We start from the raw sequence: 14,113 nt of genomic DNA on the forward strand, positions 1-14,113 counted from the left end.
TGCATCTGCGGCCGAAGACACAGGCGCGCTGCACTTTCTAGGGACCCGAGCGGGTCCACAGTCTTCCCAAAGGTGCCAGGCAAGGGTCCGGTGCTCTCGGGTTCCCCTAGTCTGTCTAGTCCCTGGTGCTGTCGGCTTCCGGCGCCTTTCGACGTCTGGGGACTTTCAGGGGATTCCGGGGTGGAGGTGCGGCAGGACAAGGCGGGAAGACCAAGGAAGGGGACGGAGCCAGACTGCACTTCACTCTTTGGTGCCAAGGACACCGCGGCTAGTTTCCCACGGATCGGACTTTCCGCCCTGGGGGTGGGAGGTGGAGCGCTATTCCTGTGCCCTTACCAGCTTCTGGCGGCCCCCTGGGCTGGGTAAGCTGGGCGGAAGGAGCCTGCCAAGATTTCCAGAGCGCTGAAGATAGTAGGCACGCGGACTACAGGGTCGGGAACGAGGACCCAGAACCTGCCCCGGCCGTGCTCCTGGGCCAAGCCGTCAGCACCTCCCCACGCGCGCGCGCGCTCGGCCCCGTTCCCGCATGCCGGACGGCCCCCGCCCCTCTCCGCAGCCGTAGGGAATCAGGTCCCGGAGGAAGAGGGTAGGTGGGGAGGCGGATGAGGGGTGGGGGACCCCTTGACGTCACTGGAAGGAGGTGCCGGGGTAGGAAGTGGGCTGGGGAAAGGTTATAAATGGCCCCCGCCCTCGGCTCCTCTTCTACGAGGTCCGCTAGAGGCTTGGAGCGCGCCGGACAGACACTTCTCGCGACTCTTCCCCGGCGGCGGCGGCGGCGGCGGCTAGGAGCGGACTCTGGGACGGGAGCGAAGCGGCCAAGGACTCTGGGCTGCGAGGATTACCCGACAAGTGGCTGTCTGCCTGACTGGAGCCGCAGAGAGGGGCGCTCGAGACGCGGAGCCGGAGTGCGGGGTCGGCGGCGGCGGCTGAGTGGGAGAAGTCAAGCTCGGGCGGCTGGGTCGGTCGCCCGCCAGGAGCGCGGGCACCAGGCAAGCAGGCCGCGTCGCGCTCACCATGGTCAACCGCTGGGACACCGGAGTCCTGCTGTGCGCGCTGCTCGGCGGTCTGCTTCTCACAGGTGAGGCGCAGCCGGTGCCGCGATAGGCAGGCAGGGTCACACCCTGGGGGGGTCGGGGGCACGAGGGGAGGCGAGCCTCGGTGGGAACCTGGGACCCGAGTCTCATTGTGCACGCCTAGGGTCTTGGAGCCTTTCTCCTCTGCCGGGCGGTCAGGGCGCGCGCCTAGGAGAGCAACTGGCGGGGCCCGAGGGCATCGGCGCCCTGGACGGCACTGGGGATGCCCCTTGGCCACTCGAGTCGCTCACGCTCTGTGCCTGGTTCTGGGAGCGCCGCGCACCCAGACCTCGCAGGCGGCCGGTGCACGGGACCCTCTGGAGCCTGGCGCCGCGGCTCCCAGAACGCCCGCGATGCCGCCCGGGGGCTGAGCTGAATGAAGCCCGACATTGGTGATGTTGGGCACTGGCCGCGACGTCGCGCCTCGAGAGGGAAGGAGGAGAGCCCTCTTGGAGGCGGTCGTGTGCTTGCCGGGAGCAGATAGATCCCAGGGGGTGGCAAAGCCTGGTATCCTTTAACCCACTTGCGGCCCCCAAGCCCGACTGTTCACCGAATGTTCTACGAGCGTCCACTCCTCCCGTCGGTCGCCGACCACCTGACCGGAGCGCGCTGCGCACAGCCACACGGGTGAGGCGCTTTCCACCAGTCCAGCCCAAATCAGCTCAGGTCGGCCACCTGAGTGAACCTGACCGACGAGGGCAATCCAGAACCCAAATACCGTTAAGTTTCGGAATTGCAAGCTTAACCTTGAAATTCCGACAGCAGAAAGGGCGGACGATTTGTACCAGAAGATGCGGTGTGAGCAATCGGTGAGATCCACCCCTTTGTGGGGTGTTAGGGAAACTGGCTGCCGAACTGTCGGGGCCAGGAGGGCACACCGCTGTCTGGGTGGAAGGCGACCCAGCCAGGAGTCAAAGCCCGAGGGTATTTAAAAGCTTGGGTCGCGTTTCTGCCCATTGGGCCGAGTAGCCAAGCCTTTGGTTGAGTCCCTCTAGGCAAAAGACAGTAACACCAAGTAAGCTACTGCAGTGATTCAGGTAAAGTCAGTAAAGTTGAGCTTATTTTTAAAAAATGCTTGATGAACCCCAAAGGCTGTAACAGTTAAGTATTCTTTTTCAGTGGAAAGACTAATTAGACCGTCAGTTTTTAAATAACAAACAATAGTTCCAATTAGATTGGTGAAACCATGGACCCAAGAGGCAAGGCGCAGTCCTAATGTCTGAGAACCGCGCTGTTAAGTTGGAAAAAGTTGCCAAAATAACTATGAAATGGAAATATTGCTGTTCTAATTCAAAAATACATTATTTTAGTTTTGAAAAGTCTTTTGAAAAAATTGCTTAGAGCATCTAAATAACTTGCTGAAATCCATCCGTCTATTATGTAAAGCTATCTAGGTAAATTATTTTGAGTCCAAAAAATGGAAGGAAGAGTATATGTTGATTGCATTTTCTACTTCGCACAGCTATATTTTTATTTTTGTTTCAAAACTGTGGTTGACTAGTGAGGTATAGTTCTCTTCGTGGTTAAGGGCCACTTAGATTGGTGAGGATTTGCAGAAACTGGTAAAATCCTCTTGTGATTTGTCTTAGATTTTATTTTACTTAAATGAGGCAAGGGTCTTGGAACTCTTGTGTGATTTTTTTAAAAAAAATTTACATATGTAAAGGGGCGAGAACCCCTTTACCTGCTGGTTTAAGGAATGATCTATCAGCCTTTAGGCTTTGTAATTGTGAAACCCGCCTTCCCAGACCACAGGCTTCTCTGGTTAAAAGACATCTCAAAGCAAAAGAGTCGCTGCATGCTTTCTAAACCAAATCAGGACCTTCAACCTAAACTGAAGGGCTGCAGCTCTGGGTAGGGGGTCCTGAAAGGGGCCACGTTTTTTGCTGGGTGGATTTATCAGGAGTCCACTTGCACCCATCATGGGCGTGGTCTGCGCACCTTCAGGTACTCTAGATCCTTTGTATACTTATCAGTTATTATTACTGTTTGTGAGTGATGTGCACATGTGCCTTGAGAGAGAAAATAACCAGATGTTCCATAATACAAAAAGGTAGTGCATTTTCCCCCAAGAGTGTATTTCCACCTTCTTCCAAATATCCTGGGAAATAAAAAGATGCCAATAATTCAGGTATTTTTCAAGTCCTCAGTATGGCAATGTGTTTTTCTTAAAAAGGATACCAGTCCTCCTTTACTCTACTCAGTCTCATTTTCTTACTTTTAAGTCACCACACCCTTGATTAAAACCACGACTCCTTTTTCTGGCCCCATGTTTCTTGAGTTTTTCAACAGCTATCATTTAAAGTTTGCTGCAACTAGCTATAAATTCTTCACTTGTGAATTTTGTGAGGGAAGTCTACATTAATACATAAAATTAAATCAAAATGTACATGAAAATAATATCCATTTCCAAACTGAGTGTAATAAATCTCATAATAAAGTTAATTTTACATAACATTTTTTGTTGTTTTTCCCAAGGTTTATGCAGCCACTCCTTTTTGGTTGTGTTTTTCTGAATTACATATTGAAAACATTAATTATTTATAGCACCTCTGGCAATTCACTTAGTTTTCCAACTGATGGATCATGTTGCAGGTGAACTGTAGGTAGTCACCTACTCTAGTTCTTGAATATTTTAACCCTATTTGTTTCTTATTATTTGAAGTTTTTCTTTCCCTGTTGAAAATTCTATAAAAGACTATCCAGTTTCTTTTCTCGTGAAGTCTAAGTGTCTTTTTTTGTTTTCATATGTAAAATTTGGAAGTTACAATAGACGATTGTTTCTAAGACCCTTTCCCAACTCTAAAATTCAGTAAATGATTCCAAGCAATAGGCTGAACACTGTGTCTTTTTCTCCTCCCTTTACCTACATCCGCATATAGGATGGATAGTAAACCCTGCGATGACAGAGCTAAGGGTAGAAGGATGAACAGGGTTTCCCCTGTTATCAGTAATCACATTGTATTTTCTTTTTCACTAGCAGAATGTACCTGACCAACCAATTAACTTGGTCTCCAGTGGGTTGCAAGAGATAAGCTGTTAGAGTGTGCCCAAGCCAATCGTAATCATTATCTTGGGGTTTTTGTTTTTTCCTAGAGGAATGTGTAACTCTAGAAAGTAGAGTTTACTTTATAACTCTAGTTACATTAACTCTGCTAAGGATGCCAGTCATTTTAAACCCATATGCATTTCTTTTTATTATTATTATTATTAATGCTCACTTTATTCTAAAAGAAGTTTAGAATTCAATGAGGATACTAAGCCTCTATTTTATGTGACTTTTTAGAACAAATCAAATAATCACTTTGTTCTCCTTACCAAAAACTATTGAGACATTTTAAATCTAATTTGAATGTATAGACTATAGAAGTTGAAAATCGTGTGTTGCAAAAAAAAAAAAAATAGCTTTCTATTAACAAAAAAAATAGCATGTCTTTGAGGAAGGTTATCCAGGCCACCTCAAAGTTATGGCTGGTATTTACCCTGCCTTGGGAAGTTCTGCAAAGCAAGAACAAATAACAGGGCAGTAGTTTCTGTAGTGCTGCTTTAAGATGAGATGTGAATGTGAGTGGGCATAAGAATGGAGAGAAAGTGAGGAAAGCTCCCTTGGCACTTGGGTATGAAATGAAAAGCTTGCTTATTCAGGTTCTTGGTTCAGTTGGGTCAGGAGTTCATTGGATATCAAGTGCTTACTATAATTTTTCAGAGCATGTACTTTGTCATTGTGGATTGGGGAGAAAGGACATTTGAAATAACACTCAACCTTATATATATATTTTTAAGTACAATATATTATTAGGAATGGTTCGAAGCATTAGAAGCATCTGTTGCATTGGGTTTAACCAATTTACTGGAACAGAAGAATCCCTTCTGTTCCATTGGCCTTACCATACTGGTGAGCTGGTTTGGAAAGACAAGATCTTCTGCCACTTGCTTTTCAGGATTACTAGTGGTTCCTCACACACTTGGGTGCTTGGAAAGTGCATGCTGCTGATTAAATTACTGGATTTTATACCAGATTTGAGGGAAGGGAAGGAAATGGGAGGAATGGGGTAATTGAGGGAGACTTGAAAGGAAAGTCTCTGGCTTAGCATCTGGGACTGCAGGGGGATTTCATTAAGGAAATGGTTCCATTGAGTCTGCTGGAGATAGTGGACTAGATTTCCTGCATTGCTGTTGGGGCGGATGTGGGGGGATGTCAAGAATTCCTGGGGATTTCCCATCAGTCTTGGTGAAGCCATTTCTGATTATTGCTCCTCTCCTTGATGTTTTGGAGAGACTTCATGAACATATACATTGGGAAAGTGAGATAGATAGAACCTCATAGATGGAATCTATTCACTTCAGAGATAAGAAAACCGACCCAGAGCAGTTGAGTGATTCTTTTTCAACAGTTGGCTAATGGCAGATGCAGGAACAGAACCTAGTGTTCGTACTACAGATAACATTTCTTCTTCATTTTTATATTTCCTCTATCCCAGGCAGAATAGAGGTATTCAAATATTTGTTGAATGAAATTATTACAGTGCTAAACAAGGTCAACAGCTGGCTAATGGCAGATACAGGAACAGAACCCAGTGTTCATAGTTCAAATAATATTTTTCTTCATTTTTATGTATCCTCTACCCCAGGCAGGGTTGAGGTATTCAAATATTTGTTAAATGAAACTATTACAGTGCTAAAATTTCTTTTTAAACCCAACATTGTTTTTTTAACATGAAATTTTCATCAATTTTTTTAAAAAACCCATAGAGGTTTGAATTAAGAATGTCCAAGTTATGGCTGATCAGTGGTTCACTGAGAGATAGATGTAGTACAGAGATTAAATTTCCTTGTGGTCAGTGCTATACAGACTCTACCTCTGTCAAAAGAATTACTCATCTTTTTTAGATGAGCCTTGCACGTTCATTGCTCCATGTTCATTCATGCTGTTTGTCTGCTAGACTCTTTTTCTCCTTGTGCCTCTCCCCCTCCCCCTGCCTTCAAATTCCAGCTCATAAACCATCCCCATGAATACCTCCTTGTAGCCCCAGGCAGAATGAATGGTTTCTCCTGCTCTTATATGTACCCTCCTAAATAGAGCCCCTCTCTGTGCCCCTTTCTAGTTCTCACCTGGAGTTGTTAGTGTTCTACTTATGTGGCTGTGCCCTCACCCTTTGAGAAGAAGAGACCCTGTCTTAACTGTCCTTGGATCCCCAGCACCTAGTGTGATACCTGGCATGGAGGTTCTCAGGAAGTGCTGGGATGAATGTGTGAGTGAATTAAGGATGTAACCATACTATCATTTCAAAGAAGAAATCTCTCAGGGCCATATATGAATTTATTTCAGCATATGAATGTGCTTCTACCAGTCCATTTGGCCTCAGTTACAGTGGATTCTTTAGAGGGACTGTTCTTAATAAATGATGATTATATTCAATAGTGAGTGACTAAAATATAGAAAATCAGCTATGAACTTCAACTCTCTGAGATACTTATTCTCCTGTAATCCCTTCTTTTTTGTCATGATGCTTCACTGGGACCTCTGAACCCCCAAAGCCAGGTTTCAGTCTGTGCAGAAGTTCTGTCTTAGCCTCTATTGGTGAGAAACCAAGTACTGAGCTTTACTCTGCAGTGTCTTACCCAATTTTTAGAGAAAACAGTGCTCTTAGATTTTATGCTTTGACTTACTCATCCTCTCATAGACTCAACACTGAGTCCTTGGGTGCTAGGCTATAATGGAAAACTGAAGAACAGAGACCTTTCCAAACATAGCATCAATGCTCTGCTTGAAGAGCAGCCTTTGATTTCAAATCACTAGACCAGGCTAATCTGCATGATTTCCTCTTTCCTTAGGATGGGTTCTTCTCAACTGTTCATGCAAACAGGCTCCTGGCAGGATCATCCTACTAAGTAGGTGTGAAACATGGATCTGAAAAATCTAAATCCCATGGTTGGGGCTCAAGTTGATGCTTCCCTTCCCCCACTTCCACCCCCAGCCCTACACTTTACACATGTCCACAGCATACTCTAAAACATGCTTTTCCAAGTGTGGTCTGTGGTCCAGCATCCACTGAGAACTTAATGAATCAGAGCCTGTATTTTAATAAAGTCCCCAGATGTTTTCTTTGAACATTAAAAATTGAGAAGCACTTGGCCAAGACATGGGAACAACCTTAATGACCTTTGATAGATGATCAGATAAAGAAGACAAGGTCCATATACACACTCCAATACCGCTCAGCCTTAAGAAAAGACGAAATACAGCCATTTGCAATGACATGGGTAGATACTGAGAATATCATGCTTAGCAAAGTGAGTCAATATAAAAAGTCAAGAACTGTATGATTTCCCTCGTGTGTGGGATGTAAAACAGAAAGCAACAAATGAACAAACAAGAAAAGCAAGCAAACAGAAACCCATAGACACAGACAACAGTACTGTGGTTATCAGAGGGAAAGAGGGGCAGAGGGGTAGAAAAGGGTAAAAGGGGTCAAATATATGGTGACAGAAAGAGACTTGACTTTTGTCAGTGAATACACAATGCATTATAGAGATAATGGATTATAAAAGTGTACACGTGAAACCTATATAATTTTATTAACCAATGTCATCGCAAAAATTTTAATTGTTTTAAATTGAGAAGCACTGAGAGACTCTTAGCTCTGACATCAAGGTCTAAATCCTCTGATGTATCCTTTGATATATCCTTTGACCTGTGTGACCAATGGACTAGACCTGGGTCAACCAGGAGCCTCTTCTGGCTCCCACGTCGTTCTTTTGCCCAGCTAGGACTCTTCTGGAAGAGTCCAGAAGTAGGACTCTTTTTACAAAATCTTAGACTTAGCTTGGACCTGTAATCAAAGCAAACCAGTGTGGTCTTGAAGATACTATGGTTAACCAAATCCTAGGTGCAAGATTAAGGTTTTAGAAAATATGGACTTGGTGGAAAAGAGTAAAAATGAAATTAAATAGATAGGTTTTAACCATAAATAAAAGTTTTATAAGACAATGGCTTCCAAAACAAAATTACTTGGAGGTAAAAACCAGCCACTGTCTTCTCCAGAATCTTTGTTGTCAAGGAGGCATCACTGTCTCATGGTGTCATGCAATAGTTGATAACAAATACTTTGTGCTTCTTACTGGCTTGAAATTTAATGTGCTTTTCACTTGCATCCTTCCTTGTCTCATTATTGCAAATCTTGGAAAATGCTTTTGTCTTTTCACAGATTATCACAGTGCTCACAGGCATTTTTCTCAGCTTAGTCTTCAATTTTTCTATTTAATGGGTGGAGGTAAATAGATTTCCTTTCAAGCCACCAATCATGTGGTTTACATAAGCCAAGCTATAACAATGATGAGGTTCTTTTGTTAAAAGAGGCCTGAAGTGAACCTTGTATAAATGAAAAGCCTTGGCTTTCATTATATAAAAACATGAAGCCACTTAAGCTCAAGACCACCTTTAACAAAACCCTGAATAGTAACTAGTGTGCCCATTAGGGTCTGTGAAACCCTTTGCTTCTCACCTAGGTCCATGGTCTCCAGTCCGGCCCTACATAGAGTCATCTGGAGAGTTACGTTGGGTTTTTTTTTTAAAACTCTCCTTGCCCTGCTATACTCCTGACCAATTTAATCACAATTGGTCAAGTGGGACCCAAACATCAATAATTTTAAAGCTCCCAGGTGTTTTCAATGGATGGCCGAGGTTAAGAAACTCTTGTATTATCAGACATCCAAATCACCGGGAGAACTTTGCTACACTAGAGTGTTGGGCCCCACCATAGAGTATCTGATTCGGTGAGCCGGGTGGGGGCGGGCGGCAAGAATTAGCCTTTCTAACAATTTCCCAAGTAATGCTGATGCACCTACTCCAGAGACCAGACTTTGAGATCCTCTGCCCTAGGGCTGCTTTGAGAGGCCTGGCCACCTGGGAGGCACCTGCCCTGTGCCAGTCTCTAAAAGGCACTGAATCATCACCAGACCTATAGCAAGTTGGAGAAAACTGTATTTACAAGAATTCCTGCAAGGAAGAGTGTGTGTTACTGGTGTATAGAAGGGATACGAGAATAAAGTGCTCGGAGCGTGCCATCAGATGTGGTAGAATTGCCTTCTGAGGAAACTGGGTCACATACCCCAGTGGGTTATGTAAATTAGGAGCCAGAACTGAATTCCTGGTCTATACAATAGTCCTCCTTCTCTGCTTTTGCACCAGAGAGCATTCAGCCTTCCCTCTTTATAAATATTGGAAGACACCTATAGAGTTGTTTTTTTTTTAAGGTGCCATATATGGTCCTGTCCCAGGCACCCATGTGCTTTGGTCCAGCCCTGCCTCCCTCCACAGTACAGTGTTGTCTGAAGCCTCACAGTGCTTTCACTCTCTAATTGAGCCTCTGTATCCGTATTTCCTTTGCTGGGATGTGGCCCCTGACTTGGGTGGCTGAATTCTACCTGTTGGAGCAGCGTGGTTCTGCTGGTGTTTGTGATGTGCCAGAGGTCTGTCCCCATTGGTGAGAAAGGTCACTGCCTGGTTGGAGACAGAGCTAGCCTTCCACTGTGCGGAACCATGGTGCTGGGATATTTTTTGTGGATTACGGAGCATTCAAGCTGCTCCTCCTTCCCTGAGAGCATCTAGGGTAACTATAGGGCATTGAAGGCCTCATATTGTGTGAGTTCCATGTGGACACATTTTCAAATATAGAAAAGGCATATGCATTATACACTACTGAGACACTGTTTCTGCAGGGCTCAGTCATGGCAGCATTTGTATCTGTCATCTTTTGCTACCCAACAGGCTGCCCCCAAACTCCAGAGCCTAAAAGAGTTTACTCTGTCTAACAGTTCCATGGGTTAGAAATTTGGGGCTGGGCCCAACTGTGTGGTTTTTCTTCCAGTCTCACCTGAGTCACTCATGCAGCTGTAGTCACCTGGCATTTCAACTGGGACCTTGATGCGTGCTTGTCACTGGGCCTCCATCTGCATTCAGTCTTTTCCCTACATAGAGGCAGGGGCAGTCCAAGAGGGAGATGGTCGAGGCTGCATGGCCCCTTGAGGCCTAGGCTTTGGAACTACAACCACAGCCCTCCTGCCACCATTTGAGTGGTCCTAACCCCAAGTTAAGGATTGGGGAAATAGGCTCCTCTCTTGATGGGAGGAGCTGTATAACATTGTAACCATGTTTAGTACACCACTGTTTAGTACCTAACCCTTTATTTTCAGTCTAGATATTAGGTTGGAGTTTAGCCAAGATATTAATAGTGAATAATGCCTTGATCCTTCTACACAGAACCTGTGAGTGAGACAACTGGTCTAATGGAAAAACCTTCCTATTCAGAGATCTTTTGATTAGGGTACGTGCCAGGTTGGGGCTATTAGCCTCTTATGAATACCATGACACCAGCAGGGGAAGACAGTTGAGCCTCAGTTTCTGAGCATAGACAGCTCTTGGGGTTTATAGCATAGGACCTCTCTGAGCACCTTCTCCTGGAGAATGTGGTGAGGCCTCATGCTTTGAGCGAGGGAGAAAGGAGGAAACTAATCTCTATGGATTGTCAGGCACTTTGACTTTACATTTGTTATCTTACCCAGTCCCAGGAGGTAGCACAGTACTCTTCAGTGTGAGGAAACTGAGGCTGAGGTCAATTAAATACTTTTCCTAAGATCACAGAAGTGGTAAGTAAGACTGAAATTGTTTCAGTCTCATTGGGTCAGACTCCAAACCTCCCTGCTCACACCCCACCTCCCAGCCTAAGGGAAAAAGGGGAGAAAGAAACAGTCATGGATGACAGTGTACTGGTCTTCTCTTCTTTCCAAACCATTCAATCCTTGGAGTTTTGTCATCTCCAAAGAATGTGAGAAGCACTGCTACCCCAGCTTAAAGTGGCCTCGGGAGATTCCACTTCTGCTTCTGGCAGACACCGTTAAAAGTCTCTATGAAGACAATTTTAACCATGTGGGTTTTCTTATTGGGGCATTCAAGGATCATCCCAAAAACTCAAGTCCAATAAGAACTCCAAAGAGATTAAGAACATGATTTGGTATGGCCTCTCAAGCTGCTCTCCTAGAAGTGACTTGAAATGCAAGCAGAGGGACAGAAGGCTAGGCAGCGCTTTGATTCTGAAAAAGGCCTCATCACACAGGTACTCTGAAAAAGCTGGGTCGCCCAATGCTAGGTTGCTCCCAGGAACCCAGTGTCTACTGCACTTTTTAGATCCCAGAAACCTCAAAGACTTGGAGCTTTTTCTCAATGGAACTGTAGTACAGGGAAGGACCCTGGTGTGTGTTTGACCCTGAAGGCAGTTGCTGCCTGGATTGGAGCAGGGGCAGGCTAAACATGACTCCAGGGGAAGGCGGAGGAAAGCATGGAACAAACATCTCCTGGGCATGTACATTTTTTTCTTTTTTTCAATCCTCACCCAAGGACATTCTCATTGATGTTAGAGAGAGAGGAAGAGAGAGAAAGAGGGAGGAAAGCATCAATGTGAGAGAGTAACATTGCCTGAGCCCTGACTTGGGACTGAACCTTCAACCCAGGCTTGTGTCTTGACCTGGAATCGAACCTGTGACCTTTTGGATTATGGGATGACACTCCAACCAATAGGGCCACATGGCGAGGGCATCAGCATGTGCACTTTTAACTTTGCTTTCCTGATACTGAAACCTGGAAGCTAGGGAAGCTTGGTGATTTGCAGATGGTCACGCTTTTATGGAGTGACCAGACTAGGATCCAAACCTAGGTCTTTTTGATTTTAAAATCAGAGCCCTTTCCACTGACATTTACCCCAACATACCTTGAATGTTAAAATCTATGAATTAAAGAAAATCACTTTTGTTTTCAGGGTTTAGAATAACAAGCTGTTGTGTCTGAGGAAAAGACAACTAACTGTTCTAGCATTTGCCTGGAGGCGTTCCTTTCTGTCTGGAATGGCCACAGCTATGGGCCTTGACCTCTCCATTTGATTGGCAGCCCTTGTACTACTGTCAGAAATGGAAACAATTCTTTGGGCCCTGGTGTTGCTCCTTGGGTCTCTTTCTCTTCCTCAGATCATTCCTCTCAGGTATTCAAACCTGCTAGAAGTCAAGAAAAAAAAAGCATTTCACTTATTTCTTCATCTATTACTAGGACAGGGGCACTTTTCAATACCAGATAATGGCCATGTTTATCTAGTCTGTGAAATACCCTATCCTGCCACCTGTAAGGAGTTTTTTCTTCTTCTTTTGTTTCAAGGGAGCAGTGGGAAGTGGTCAAATAGATATATGGTTTGGATGAAAATTATAAAGAGTGAGATATATACTCTTTGATTTTAATGTTTGTTTTCTTTTCCAAAGTTGGCATTAGAGAAACCAAAAATATATGTAAACAGATGGAAAGGCAGGGATCTATTAGAGGGAATTGCAAACAAACAATGTTAAAAGGCTATGTAAACCCTTGTTACAGCATTTCAACTATGATTAATGATATTGTTTTCATTTTGGAAAATACTGTTTAACTCTCTTTTCCACTTAATGTCTACGGCTGGATCAGATTTTTGTTCTCTGTTGTTATTTGGAAATGTTTATAACTTTGAAAACTTCTCCATAGGGAATTCTGCTAAAACTAAAGGGAAAAAACCCATGGGGATTGAGTAATTCCCCTATTAGTTAATTTTTTATTATTCCCTATTATTGCCCTAAAATAGACTTTGTGTACCTATAGCTTCTTGAGTGTTAAGGGATTCTTGGCACACATTGTTGATGCACAGATGAAATGTGGTTCTGCTACTCACTCCCATTCCCTGTCCTCAAAACTCGTAAATGAAAAATACCATATACAAAATCATTTAGCATTCAGGAAATTAACATTTAGCATTCAATAAATTAACATGAATGCTAATTTTCAAGAATTTCTATTTCACTTTAACCTTTATAGATAGGACATTGAACTTAGTGATTCTATATCCAGATATAACTCTTTTTAGGAGTAGTAAAATTCTAAAATGTAGAAATAGAGTCATTGCCTTTTATTTTAAATGTGCAGATGAGCATGGGATTGCCTCCCTGGGAAATCCATTCACCATTTTGGAGGAATGTTAAGTACAAACCTGAGGGGATATGTCTTATAAGAAATATATTTTCTTACAATGTTTTGGAGTACTATATTTTCTGGTATGATTTCATGAGGAAAATTATGGATCATATCAACTCTAATTCTGCTCATACTAATTTCATAAGCAGTCTTCACTCTAGGTTTATGTCCAACTTCCAATGTGAGTTCAGGTAGGAACAGAAGATTCTTCTTTTAGAATATTTTAACTTTCTCTTAAAAGATACTTAACACAACTAACACCAATTAGCACATTATATTTTATTGCAAGATATAAACATGGTTGTATTTTTTTTTACTACATTTACCATTGTCTTATTTTGTGACATTAACTGAATTTTACTGAAGTGAATCACTTAGGCTAGCAAAGAAGTTGTGACTCCTTATACTCAAAAACAGGTCCTTTTTAATACATGGCATACATAGCTTTGAAGTGATCTCTACTTGTTGACTTAGTCTTCCACATTTCTTGGAATCCATCTAATCTATTTCTAGATGACTCATGTCCTAAGAGACCTCTCAGGGTTCAGAGGCCTTCAAGAAGAAGGGCTTGTTCTGATCCATCTTCCAGCCATGAATCCAATACAGTGCCTGGTACATAGTAGTCACTCAATAAGTGCTGGTTGAACTGACTGAAACTGTATTCTAACCATTCCGCTGGGTCTCAGAGGCCTTTGAAGGAGTCATGGTTCCACATTAGTTCTCCTTCCAAGAACATATGTGTGAGAGTATGTGTGGGTGGAGGGGGTTGGCAGGCATATGTCCAAATGCTTGTGGTAATGCCCCTCACATATCTGAAATGTTCTGTTTCTTCCATTTGGACCACTCTCTGGTTCCAGTGACCCCTTTCTGGTCCGTAGCTGAGCTTGCCATGGGCTCCTGAATTGAATCTAGACTCAGGATTCAGAGTGAGAAACTAAGCTGCCCAGACACTGGAGAAATGGTTACCAGGAGATATTTCCTCTCATGAATCCTCCTGCTG

General features: G+C 43.9%; 1 protein-coding gene across 1 annotated transcript in view; it reads left to right on the forward strand.

Annotated features, from left to right (window-relative positions):
• The first annotated feature begins 561 nt into the window (after positions 1 to 561).
• FLT1 (fms related receptor tyrosine kinase 1) overlaps positions 562 to 14,113 on the forward strand; it is a 187,773-nt gene continuing 174,221 nt past the window's right edge. The window contains exons 1-2 of the mRNA XM_054577121.1: positions 562 to 586; positions 710 to 1,078. Of these exons, the coding sequence (XP_054433096.1) occupies positions 1,015 to 1,078 (64 nt within the window). The 5' untranslated portion in view covers positions 562 to 586; positions 710 to 1,014. The remainder of the gene's footprint in view (positions 587 to 709; positions 1,079 to 14,113) is intronic.

Source organism: Pteronotus mesoamericanus, unplaced genomic scaffold, assembly GCF_021234165.1.
Source record: "Pteronotus mesoamericanus isolate MK-2021 breed Mesoamerican mustached bat unplaced genomic scaffold, CSHL_Meso_final contig_41, whole genome shotgun sequence".
NCBI lineage: Eukaryota > Metazoa > Chordata > Mammalia > Chiroptera > Mormoopidae > Pteronotus > Pteronotus mesoamericanus.